This window comes from Chelon labrosus, assembly GCF_963514085.1.
Source record: "Chelon labrosus genome assembly, chromosome: 11".
NCBI classification, from domain to species: domain Eukaryota; kingdom Metazoa; phylum Chordata; class Actinopteri; order Mugiliformes; family Mugilidae; genus Chelon; species Chelon labrosus.
In genome coordinates, this window is record NC_140344.1 from 9334868 (window position 1) to 9346902 (window position 12035).

At 43.2% G+C, this 12035-nt stretch overlaps 1 protein-coding gene across 3 annotated transcripts; it reads left to right on the forward strand.

Moving 5' to 3' along the window:
- Positions 1 to 123: 123 nt before the first annotated feature.
- On the forward strand, positions 124 to 11691 carry LOC311496008 (transcription intermediary factor 1-alpha-like). 3 transcript variants are annotated; one of them, XM_084555729.1, is made up of 17 exons: positions 124 to 549; positions 702 to 820; positions 1919 to 2066; positions 2241 to 2373; positions 2758 to 2874; positions 3037 to 3151; positions 3393 to 3539; positions 3742 to 3856; positions 4575 to 4951; positions 5983 to 6114; positions 6196 to 6467; positions 6610 to 6742; positions 7965 to 8311; positions 8560 to 8689; positions 9726 to 9800; positions 10239 to 10394; positions 10484 to 11691. In XM_084555729.1, exons 1-17 carry the CDS (start codon positions 273 to 275, stop codon positions 10700 to 10702), a joined length of 3012 nt encoding a protein of 1003 aa, XP_084411855.1. In that variant the 5' UTR covers positions 124 to 272; the 3' UTR covers positions 10703 to 11691. The 3 variants fall into 3 exon arrangements, with proteins under 3 accessions (XP_084411855.1, XP_084411853.1, XP_084411854.1); XM_084555727.1 differs by lacking the exons at positions 9726 to 9800; positions 10239 to 10394; positions 10484 to 11691 and having other exon boundaries at positions 7965 to 8121; positions 8206 to 8564; XM_084555728.1 differs by lacking the exons at positions 9726 to 9800; positions 10239 to 10394; positions 10484 to 11691 and having other exon boundaries at positions 6196 to 6301; positions 6410 to 6467; positions 7965 to 8564.
- The last annotated feature ends 344 nt before the right edge of the window (positions 11692 to 12035 follow it).

Below are 12035 nucleotides of genomic sequence, written 5' to 3' on the forward strand. Positions count from 1 at the left end.
GAGCGACATCTGCGGCACGGGAGCGCGAGAAGCCGAGGAAGTGTGTTTTATCCTCTGTGCCACAGGTTTGTCACCAGGATCGATACAGACAGACGACAACGCAAAATTATCAGCTCAATGTATTAACAGCGCTCTGTTTGTGAAGTGGCAGACAGGGAAGAAGACGTTGCCGGTGTGAGAAGATGCGGAGAGCGTAGTGAGTATGACTCCGTGGCCAGGACTGCTTTCATGCGTGGGGATATCTCGTGCGCCCGTATAGCTTTGAAGGATAAATGGATCAGTGCACGGAAAAACGAGAGCCGGCGGACGCTGCTGTCATCATCGTCGAGAACGAAGCAGAGAGCATGCCGGTGCATGAGGAGACGTCCGGTGCAGCCGACCCAAATTACCTGGACACCTGCCCCATTTGCCATCTAAACTTTCACAGCCGGGAGCCCAAACTTCTGCCGTGTCTGCACTCTTATTGCAAGAAATGCCTCCCTTCGCCCTCAAGGAATTTGGCCATGACAGATCCCACCAACTCCCAGGCAGACACCGCGACCAAACCACGTGAGTCATTTTGTTTACAAACAATAGCCAAGGATCGACGAAAGGGTAGTTATGGATGTGTGGATTGTAAATGCACCATGTTGTCTAACGTGTCAGTCATTTTCCCACGAAATGACCTTGTGCTTAGAATAAATGTTCCTGTTCGATTCCAGTGAATGTGATCCGCTGTCCGGTGTGCAGGCAGGAGTGTATGGAGGTGGATGTAATGGATAACGTCTTTGTGAAAGACTCAGTGGAGGCTCCCAGCAGCACAGTGGAGAGGACGGTACAGGTTTGTGACAAACTGCATTACCATACGGGGGCAGCCTTGCTTCTAGTTTTCCGGATAATGTCTACTAGACCGATCAGCCACAACATTAAAACCACTGGCAGGAGAAGTGAATAACACTGACCATCTTGTGAAAATACAAGGTACTGCTGGGAGACTTTTGGACCTGGCATTCATATGGATGTTAATTAGACATGTACCACCCACCTAGACCAGACCAGACACCCTCACCCCGTAGCAATGAAACTCCTTGATGGCAGCAGCCATACCCTGCAGGACACAGCCTGACACAGGCACACACACAAAAATATGAAAAACAGGTGTTGACCTGGCCTCCAAATTCACTAGATCCCAGACTGATCAAGCATCTGTGGGATGCACTGGAACAAGCCTGATCCACAGAGGCCCCTCCCCTCAACCCATAGGACCAAAAGGCCCCCACTAACAACATTATGTTGCCAGACACCACAGGACACCCTCAGAAGGACCATGTCCATTCTCTGATGAGTCACAACTGATTTGGAGGCACAAGGAAGACCTGCATAATATTAGGAATATGTTATGCCTGATAATGTTATGCCTGATCGATGTATATTCTTGAATGATAAGCAAGGGCACTCTGCTGCAACAGACTAACACCATGGAGCATCAACGGGGTACTTGGGCTTAACCAAATGTTGCCACCTCATTCTTTCAGATGAGGCATGTGGTGGACATTTTATCTTTACCCTTCCTTTCATACTTATCATATTTACATTCCATACTATATTTGTATTTGCACTTTTTCTGTACTCATGTTTTGCTTCCACCTGTAGCTCAGGTCAAACTGACCTGGATATGCAGACGCAAAACATTCTGAGATAAGTGCATAAATGCAGCCTTGCAAAACAGTGTCGGTTTCATTGGCAGACAAAGCTGAACAACATCTCTACACCACCTTTCTCTGCTGGGAGGGGCATGATAAATGGAAACAAATGCAACAAATAGCTCTTGTGAATTCACAAGACGCCCAACTTCTTTTTTTTGTGATTAGACAAGAAGTAAATTGTGAAGAAATAACACCTCTCCAGTAGTTTCACCTTGTGTCTCATCCACCTGTAGCTCTGTATGACCTGTGACGACAGCACTGAAGCAGCTGGGTTTTGTGTTGACTGTGTTGAGTACCTGTGTGCCACCTGCGTGGAGGCCCACCAAAGAGTCAAATTCACCAAAGACCACACCATCAGACAGAAGACAGAAGTAACCCAAGGTATTATAGTGCGTTTTTAGCTTACATTTTGTTTTTCCTTTGAAATACTTCAAAAATAATGTTTTGAATATACATCAAAATACATGTACTGTGTACCTGCTTTTCTTGCTTTTGTACCACGGAATGAATTAATGAATGAATGAAGGTCCACATCGGCTTTTTGTTGCCTTCCAGATGTGCACGGTGTGTCAACTCAGAGGCCGATGTTCTGTGACATCCACAAACAAGAGCCACTGAAACTCTTCTGTGAGACCTGTGACTTACTGACCTGTCGTGACTGCCAGCTTGTCAAGCACAAAGACCACAAGTACTGTCAGAGTTTATACCTTAATGTGACAAAGGTTCCTACGCCTTCTGTATGAAATTTCACTTTTATTTGAAATACTTTGATTTATAAATGCCATGCTGGCATTCACATACTGTGTTAATAATAGAGAAAACCCTCATGGTAATAGTAATATTGATGTCAGCATATTGCCCAGAGTGAATGTGAAGTGTGTTTGATTAAATAACAGCATGCCTGCTAGCTGCTGTTATATTACTGCTAATCATTCAGTCGGGGAGGGGATGAGAAAAAAGTACATTCAGAGAATCATTCTACAGACATATAGTATATTAATATTTCATAATATTTCATAATTGACATATGTTTTACCATGTGTGTATTGACTTAGTAATGTCTTTGAATTAGTTACCAGTTCCTTGAAGATGCTTATAAAAACCACAAACAGCACATGGAGAGTGTGACCCTTCAGCTGCAGGAGAAAAAGAAACTGATTGAAGAGGTGACAAACTCCATCAACAGTGGGTACGTATTTAATTTTTCCACAGGCGTGGGGAATTTAGATCCACCATATAACCTCATGATGGTCTCATGAATAAGAACAGCTGGTAGAAACCATATTAAACTGACAGAAGAAGAACCACACTTCTTATTTCGTATTGCTAGTGATTTGATCGTTGTTTGCAGACTCCTACAGGTTGACCAGAACCGTTCATCTATTCATAATGAAATAAAGAAATCCATCTGCAGTTTGATTCTTGAGATCAACAAGAAGGGAAAGATGCTGGTTAACCAACTTGAGGTATGACAAAACCCTTTATACGTGCACAAATTATACGAAAGCATTATTCATTATTTACCACATGCTGCAGTCCTGTAACTTTAGAAAAAAGAACAAATCGCTTTATCGCTTTTTGGATGTGCGTGCGGTAAACTTTTGCATGCAGTCCTGTAACTTCCCATGGTGTTGTATCCTTGAGAACAATACTTGCTCGCATGCTCAGTCAACTGTATTACGCTGCGCTGTTATTCTTGTTTTCTAGGCTGTAACAAAGGATCACGAGAGCGTCTTGCGAAAACAACAAGAGGACATTGGTTATCTATCCAGACACCTGGATCATGTCATCAACTTCACCAAATGGGCCACGGTCAGGAATGGGAGCACGGCCCTCTTGTACTGTAAACGCTTGGTGAGGCCCAACTGATCATTTATCCACTCAATGGTATCACATCGCCGTCTTATTTTCCCAGTCTGAAACTCAGCTCCCCTCCGAAAGCCTGTCAGAAACACTAGCTTGGTCTAGCTTGGACATGATGAAGTGCAACATATGCCTTTTGTAACACACAAGTGTCCTACTCTGAAAATTATTGATAACATCCCTTCTGTTGCAGATTCTGTTTCAGATTGGAAACCTCCTGCGGGCAAAATGCAGTGCCTCATTTATACCACAGAGCACTGTGCGCTTCCAGTGTCGAGCCTCTTACTGGGCCTCAAATGTTGATCTGGGTGAGACAAATTATCTGATCTAGAGCCATGAGAATGAAGTCTTCTTTATTCTGTTTAGTAGTTTTGGAAACCTTGAAACTTAAACCAGATTTGATTGTTGTCTGCTACTGGCTAGTTTTAAGGACATTTTCTTGTCACAAGTTTGTAGCTAGATATGAACCAATTAAGACTCATAATGGACTTATTAAACAAGTGCAGCGAAAGTCAGATGAGCCAGGGGAGTGATTTGGAACATAATCAGTTGGGTGGAGAAAGCTCAGAAGGATTGAGAGGGCCCAGAGCTTAACAGGGGCTAAAATATTGGCACTCACGGCGTCCTCAGTTCATTTCGGTCTGACATTCTTGCTCAAGTATGAGATTAATCTAAAGAAATCTTGGCAGAATTAGTCTTTATTGAGCAAATATTCCAAACATTGTCTAGTTCCAGATGAGGGGATTTTCTTTTCAGTTGACGTCATTGTAAATTAACATCCACTATTTCAAAATATCAAAACAAGCTATTTAATGCCACATTCTATTGACTGAACAGTTTGTCAGAGCAGATTCATATTAAATGTTAATTGTTGCTAGCTGTAGCCACACTTGGCATGTTTTTACCCCAGCAACATTTTACTTTCTTTCTGCCCAAGCCCTTTCATATCTAAGGTTCTTTCTGTGCTGTGTATCTTTTATCACTGCTTGTTATGCTCATGGTGTCTCTGTGTTTATGTCCCCTCAGGCTCTTTAGTGGTGGAGAGTATACCAGGCCACCAGCTGGGTGGGTTTCAGGGTATCCCTCATCAGCTCACTCTCCCTGGGCAGGGCCCCCCAGGCTCACCCCACGGCTTTGCCCTGGGAGCTCCTCATAGCACTCTGGCTCAGCTCCAGATGCAGGTGGACAAGCTGAACCCACAGGCCCACTGGCAGCCCCAGCCACCTCCTCCACCCTGGACATGGTACCAGAGCGTCCGACTGCCGCGAACAGTGCCGGGGTCCCTACATGGTGGCTCTCCCTCCCACAGCATGCCTCCCCAACCAGGCCGCAGGTTTATGGTACCTCCACCCAACCATGTCAGCCCAACTAGCAGCTTACCAAGCCTTGGATTTTCTCCTCAGGTTACTGTGCATATCTGCGTGCGAGTGTGTGAGCGTACTCATGTCTGTTTGACTGACATGCCCTCTTAACAAGCACCGACAGCAGATGGCATCGTCCTAAATAGAGCTGACAGCCTTCACATCCTGGGCAGTCTATGTCTTTTCTTGTCAGGGTGGATTTCAGTCTTGGATGAGCTTATGACTCAAAATCATAAAGTAAATCAGCTAAATCTGCAATGCAGCTGCAGCCAACATGCGACCCCCAAAATTCCATTATATAAGGCCCGATAATATCTTGTACATCCAAGTTGTTTAGTCTAGTTCACGGGTGTTTTGGTTCCCACTCTGAAGTATAAGACCATTCACAGGACAATGGTGGTGTGTGAAGTGCATGCATAAGTTGAGTCATACAAGCTGTCATAGCTGCATTAGGAATTCTGCTGGGGAAGGCTTTCAGACTGTTTTCTGGGTAGCTTAACGTGACACTGTGGTCAAATCACCTTAGAGTGAATTAAGAGAAGTAATCAACATGAATTTCTGCAGTTTAGTTGTTATATCATAGCAGCTGCTAGGGAAGATTAATTTGAAAGATTACCTCATAATGTTGATGGGGAAAAAAAAGAAAAGCTGGCAATGAAATATCTGCAGCTTGACTGTTGTGCTATTTTGGAATTAATTTACATTGAAGCAGGCCTGTAGGGCTTCTGCATTCAGTGAAAAAGGCACTCCCTTGTGTAAGTGTAGTTGTGCTTATGTTTAAGTATCTAACCAACCTAAATTAGTCACATGCGTCTTAGTGTTTTATAAAAACTGTATACTGTTATACATTTTGCAGGAAGAGAAGGATAATTTACAGCTGCTAAAGCTTGCAGGGCGTTTTGCTTATGACTTAGCTCTCTCTTTTCTGGTTTCTGCCATGGGGCATCAACCCACACAGCTAGCGACAGGGTAATGAATGACTATCTTTTCATCTCCACCTCCGTCACCATATGCTTACAGAGTCTGACAGGAAGGTGAAATGACTGCAACATGTTCTCCATCTTTCATTGTAGCACCATCTGAGGGGGGTGGGAGGCAGCTCTGGCTACCAAACCAAGCCTGTGGATGTTTGCTCCTCTTACCCTCTCTACACCACGTTAACACCACTGCCCGGGAATGGAAGTTCACCTAAATCACAACAGGCAGTGAGTGATTTCCTTTATTAACGTACCTGTAGACTATTGTAACTGTATTATTTAGTAAGTGCTATGTGATGTTGTGTTTAGATGGATACTACTTATGCAAACAGGCCGAGCGACTCAGCTGGTCCAGTTGTTATGGTGAAACCGATCTATCCTCAGGACATGCCACCTTCGCTGCCAAACAGAAATGGTATGTCTCTTCGGTCTTGCTACAGTTTAGTATATTGTAGTGATATTCAGAATATATGTGAGTTGTATTTGTCAAGTAATACACCAACAGATTTTCATTTCTCCCAAGTGCAAGGGCGGCAGAATTCTCCAGGGTACGCTGCTGTATCCCAGGAGGAAAAACCAGGGTAGGAAGACAGCTGCGTACACGCTCATATGCAGACACACGAGCACAGAGGCCCCCTCTTTCTCTGATATGACATTAGTTCCTCTGAGCCACTGGTCTCTCCAGTGAATTGTGCTTTAATTGGCTCTTGTTTGTCTCTCAAGGACTGTTTCTTGGAAACCCTTGGAAACACACCTGACTGGTGGAGCAGTGCTCTCTGCTGTCAAGAAGAGACGAAGGTCTTCTCCAGGGCCAGTCATTGTCATCAAAGATGAGCCAGATGATGACACAGATTATGTAAGGACACAATGCATCATTATCACAGTCTGTGAGTTCCATGTATAGATTAGATCCATTCCAGTGAACTGACACAATGTGTGACTATAGAGGAAGATTGTCATTTACGACTTGGGTCTTATTTCTGGAGCTTTGGCAATCGTAACGGTTTACATGCTAAAGTAAATGGTGAGACCTGAAACAGATACTATTGTTACTGTGAGGGTAGACGAAGCAAGAAGCAGGAGAAGCACTCAGACACATTGTAAACAGGCCAGCAGCTTAAGTGGATGTTGTACTTTGCAAGTACGCAACGCTCCACTAGGGTTTGCATGACAGAAATGTCGTCGTTAGTGGGTGTACAAGAGGCTCCTTGCAGACATCTGTTTACTTTCTCAATTTGCTGTGACATTTTAAGGGCATCAATTGTGCATGCATTCCTCAAGCAAACTAAAAAGTTGTATAATATGAACAACTAAACATCTGTGGTGTCCACAGCTGTATGTAAGTGTGTATGATCAGAACGGGAGTATAATTAAGTACTCACGGTACGTGTCGTCAGGGGCGTGCTGGGACTCGAGGGGTCGTGCCACTTCCCAGCGTTGGCTGGTTGGGGGAGCTGGAGCTTGTCCTAGCTGTAGCTGGGGCAAGAAACGAGGTACACCCTGGTCTATCGCAGGGCTAACATGCACACCTATGGCCAATTTTAAAATCACCAATTAACCTAATGAGCATGTCTTTGGACGGTGGGAGGAAGCCGGAGTACCCAGAGAGAACCCACGCAGACACAGGGAGATCATGCAGTCGGCCCATGGATTCAAACCCGGAACCTTCTTGCTGTGAGGCATCAGTGCTAACCACCATGCCACTGTGCCATCCGTTTGGAAATCATTTGAGCCAAAAAATAAGCCATGCAGTTGCTGAATCTGTCCTCATTTTAGATTGACACGGGTTAGTTTAAAGGTGCTCTGCATGGACACGTAGCATTAGCCTCATTATCAAAACCCCAGTATTTAGAGGATGGAGCAAAAGTAGAGGCACTGGAAATGTTAGTCATGATCTGTGTGGGACAGACATGATGAATACAGAACTTTGTGTCAGTACTGGAACAATTATTGGTAGATTATTTGTAGAAATATGACATTTCTCCAAACATCTCCATCAACCAGCCAAACCTTCAGTACCATTATTATACATTGATTACAGTATTTTCAGCTTTTTTCTTTCTGTTTTTGAATTTCAGGCACATGCCTATCTCAGAGCCAGCCTCCCTGACAGCACAAATGACCAACCTCGAAGAAGTTCCCAAGGTGAAAGGAACAAGGACCCGACTCCTCCTCAAGATATAGACCACAAACCCCACAGCCCTTCACAGCCTCCCAGCAGTCCATGGGACTGGAGTAAGACTAAAAATCTCATCCGTTTAGTGGGAGGAGAACAGCAGGTAGACCAAAATCAAGCTCGGCTGGAAGACTCTAATGAAGCCTTGTGTGCTGTGTGTCAGACTGGTGGAGAGCTGCTGCGCTGCCATAAGTGTTCCAAAGTTTTTCATCTTACGTGCCATGTTCCAGCTCTCCTTAAATCTCCCAGGCAAGCACTGTCAACATTTATTTATTGCTGGTCTCAGATGAAAATGCCAGAGCTCATGTTGTTTTATTTTCATGTTTATACTAGAATCAATGTGGTCCTGTGCAGAATGAAAAAACAACAAACCCCAGCTCTTAACAGTTAACCTTTGTTGTTTTTCACATTTTGGAGGCGTTGAGGTTTTCAGGTAACGGCAGTATCATGCACTTGTTAATATGTGTTTCTTCTAACTAGATTCTGTCTCTTTTCAGCAGGGAATGGTTTTGCTCTTTCTGCCGTGACCTTCTAGTGCCTGAGATGGAGTATGACTGCCAACCTGAAGCCAAAACAATAAAGAAGGAGACAGAGTTTGAAGGCGGATATTCCCCCGTGGACAAACGAGTACGTACTCTTTAAATGATTTGTTAGCAGTTAATTATTCTAAGTAAGACTTAGATTACCACAAAGTTTAAAGACAGACATTGTCACATAAAATATGTCACTTAACTTAACGTAACTCAAACAGGGGCATTTAAAATTGTCATAGCAGATCACCAACAAATACCATTATTGTGGCAGGAATCAGCATCACTCTAATCACTGGGTTCTTTCCAAAGTCACCTCACCTCTCTTGATTAGGTGTAGTATATTTGTAGTTTAATTGACCACTGTCATATACAGTATTCCCAAAATAGTTCTAAATAAAAGCAACTTCCTCGTGATTCCTCTCCTTTACTGTCTGTAAAGGACTGTCACTGGCTTGCCTGATCCTCTGTGAATATTGTCATTTCTACGCTGTGGCTGCAACTGCCTACGCCGTAGCTGCAGACAATTGGCCATAGCCTATACAGCGTAATCTGATGTGCTCCATTAAGGAGATGTGTGTGATACACCTAAAGAGATTTTGGGTGGACTTTAATGAACCAATCTCAACTATAAAAACTCTTTCACTATATTATGTAGGAGAAGAATCATGTCATGGACGCTATTTGTTTCTCCATATTCACGTGTTTCCTGTAAAAACTAAAGCCCGGTATGCTCTTGATTGGTCCCGCTTCATTCATCTGATCAGCCATCATTCTGATATGACTGAACTGAGAGCTGAAGCCAGCAGTACTGCTGGTAAAGGACACAAGGGAAGTGACAGGGAATTTTCAGAGGAATTCAGTCTACTCTTCCCTTGAGTGCAGGATGAGTCATTTAACAGTAATTTTACAGGAAATCATAGACCCTTTAATACCGTTATGAATACCCACAAAACAACTTTTTCTGTCCATGGTTAGCCAGATAGGCATATGTAAATTAAGACAGTGATTTAAAAATGGGGACTTAAATGGTAATATAATTGAGACGTAGTCCTTGACTGTACAGTATAGGCTGTAACAATGTTTGGTTTCTTGGCTATCAATAAGTCAGGTGTATTTTTTTTTCCGTGCAGAAGTGCGAGAGGCTGTTGCTGCACTTGTTTTGCAGCGATCTGAGTTCAGACTTTCAAGAGCCCGTGTCCCCCTCGGTGAGTCTCGAACACAACTGACTAGAGAGGAAAAGTTCACAGGATTAGTGTCACATGGAGTTACTGCAGCTCTTATTTTAATTATATGTAATATGCAGTATTTATCAGCAAACACAAAGAAAACTTGAATCAGAAGCAGAGCAACTTTAATCATCCATGGTGAATATACAGTGACCTGTTTCACCAACACAGACCTCCTAGTATTTCTTAGCTTTATAAACACAGAGTATTATGCTCTATAAACTGTTCAGTACAGTCATGTGACCACTGTGTTTGATATTGACTTGAAATTGCAGTTTAGAATAACAACGCAGGGATAGAAATTCATAACCTCTTGTGCACAATGTTGACATGCAATGCTTAATACGATTTTTTCATTTCAACATCTCCCCATGAAGTTTTATTGTCTTATTATCTCTCCCTTTCTAAATACTGTAGGTATGTGCTAATAACAGGCTGACTGTAAAAGGACCAATGAATCTTTCCACTGTGAAAAAACGTCTGGAGGCTAAGCCGAGTCTGTGCTACCAAAGCTCTGCAGAGTTTGTGTCGGACATCAGGTTCATCTTTGGAAACTTTGCAGTCCTCAGTGAGGTACTAGAGATAGAACTGTCATACTAAAGCATTATTTGGTTCTTGACACTTGCTAAATGAACTTTTCTCGATCTCTCCTTCCGTGACAGGACGACACTGAAAGCGTCATAAAATGTAGGAAACTCAAAGAGCTCTTTGAGGCGCACTTGAAGCTCATTTACCACGACCAGACCTTTCCAGACATCAAACTGGAGATGATAAATACTGCTCCTCCTGACTCTCATCTCTCATCTCTTAACAATATGTCCCAGCTTGCAAAGCGCCAGCGCACATGCTCAGGCTTCCAGGATACACCAAGCTGTCCCTGAGGAGAGGAGGGCGTTGTGTGAAAGCACAAATCTTCCTAAGCGTTTGGATATTTTACAACACTGCCAGCACCAGATAATATGTGGTGTGTCTAACACTTTAATACAAACCTTCAGGTCAAAATGCTTTATACAGTATGTGAAATGATTAAGTTGTATTTCAAGCTAAGATCTATGACACAGGGACACAAATTATTTCTATTTTCTGGACTACACACCATTAAAGCCGTTGGGTTTAATGGATTTTCCATCTCTGACCGAAGCCTGAATATTAAAACTGGGACTCATGCAGAAAGTACACACAGAATATTTTGGGAAGATTAAGCTAATTATCTACTGTGGTAAGCAAATCTGAAAAGAGTAGACACAAATTAAATTCAGTTAAAAGTAGTTATCAAACTTAATGGCTATGTAGTCATTGGTCAGGTCTGGTGTGTTTTTCCTGTGTGTGTGTGTGTAAATGTAGTTGTAATAAGATGAAGGATGATAATCACGAGCGCTGATGTTTGTGATTTAGATGAAAAAAATCAAAAGAAATGAGAGCAGTTTCATATTGTTAGATTTAGTTTACACTTCATTGTGAAGAATTAGTGCATATGTTATATTACTTGATATCAGGATCATTTTAATTCGATAACGCGTTTTATACACACGACATTGTAAACCGACTGCCATGCAAGTTGACGTGCAGCTACAGTAAAATAAATCTGATTCTGAGCACAGACTACGGGTCATGATTAATGTTATTCACAGCCTTCACCATATACGGCATGTTAATTGAGTGTACTGAAAGAAATCAGATTGTTATCGCTCTCATTATAACTTCAGCCACTGTCTTCTTTAACATGCATTGAGGAACGGTGAGACCAAGTCCTCCGGGCCCCCCACAGGGAAGCCCTCGGGCTGCCCTGCCTTGTTAGTGGCGCTCTGCTGATTAACACAGATGTGGCAAGACATGCTTTGTTTGAGCTTCAAAGGAACTGCGCTCCACCCTCCCCACAACAAGATTAACACTGTTTGAATGCGACCTCGGCCACTCCAATTTCCTCCACCCATGGTCAGATTGTAGATTGTTGGTGGAGAGCAAGAGTGTGAGCTGCAGGCTCTTGAAAGGCATGGGAAGTTGCCCTTGGATGCTCACTGTGCTCTAGCTGGCCAGGCTTAGAGCCTGGCACTGCTCTGGCTCCCATTTTGGGCATTTGTCATCCCTTGTATGGTGCATTATCTCTTCTACAGTATGCAGAGATAAGATTAAAGACAGACCAGCAGTAAAGAGTCACTCTTTGTTGTTGTGATATCTGGAGCAGAGGGGGTTGCTACATCCTTTACTGATTGT

Excerpts from the sequence above, each read along its gene's own strand:
- LOC311496008 (XM_084555729.1), top strand. The coding sequence starts at position 273 with ATGGATCAGTGCACGGAAAAACGAGAGCCGGCGGACGCTGCTGTCATC. Across the intron at positions 2,067-2,240 it reads GAAGACAGAAGTAACCCAAG|ATGTGCACGGTGTGTCAACT; the intron begins GTATTATAGTGC and ends GTTGCCTTCCAG. Across the intron at positions 9,801-10,238 it reads AAGAGCCCGTGTCCCCCTCG|GTATGTGCTAATAACAGGCT; the intron begins GTGAGTCTCGAA and ends TAAATACTGTAG.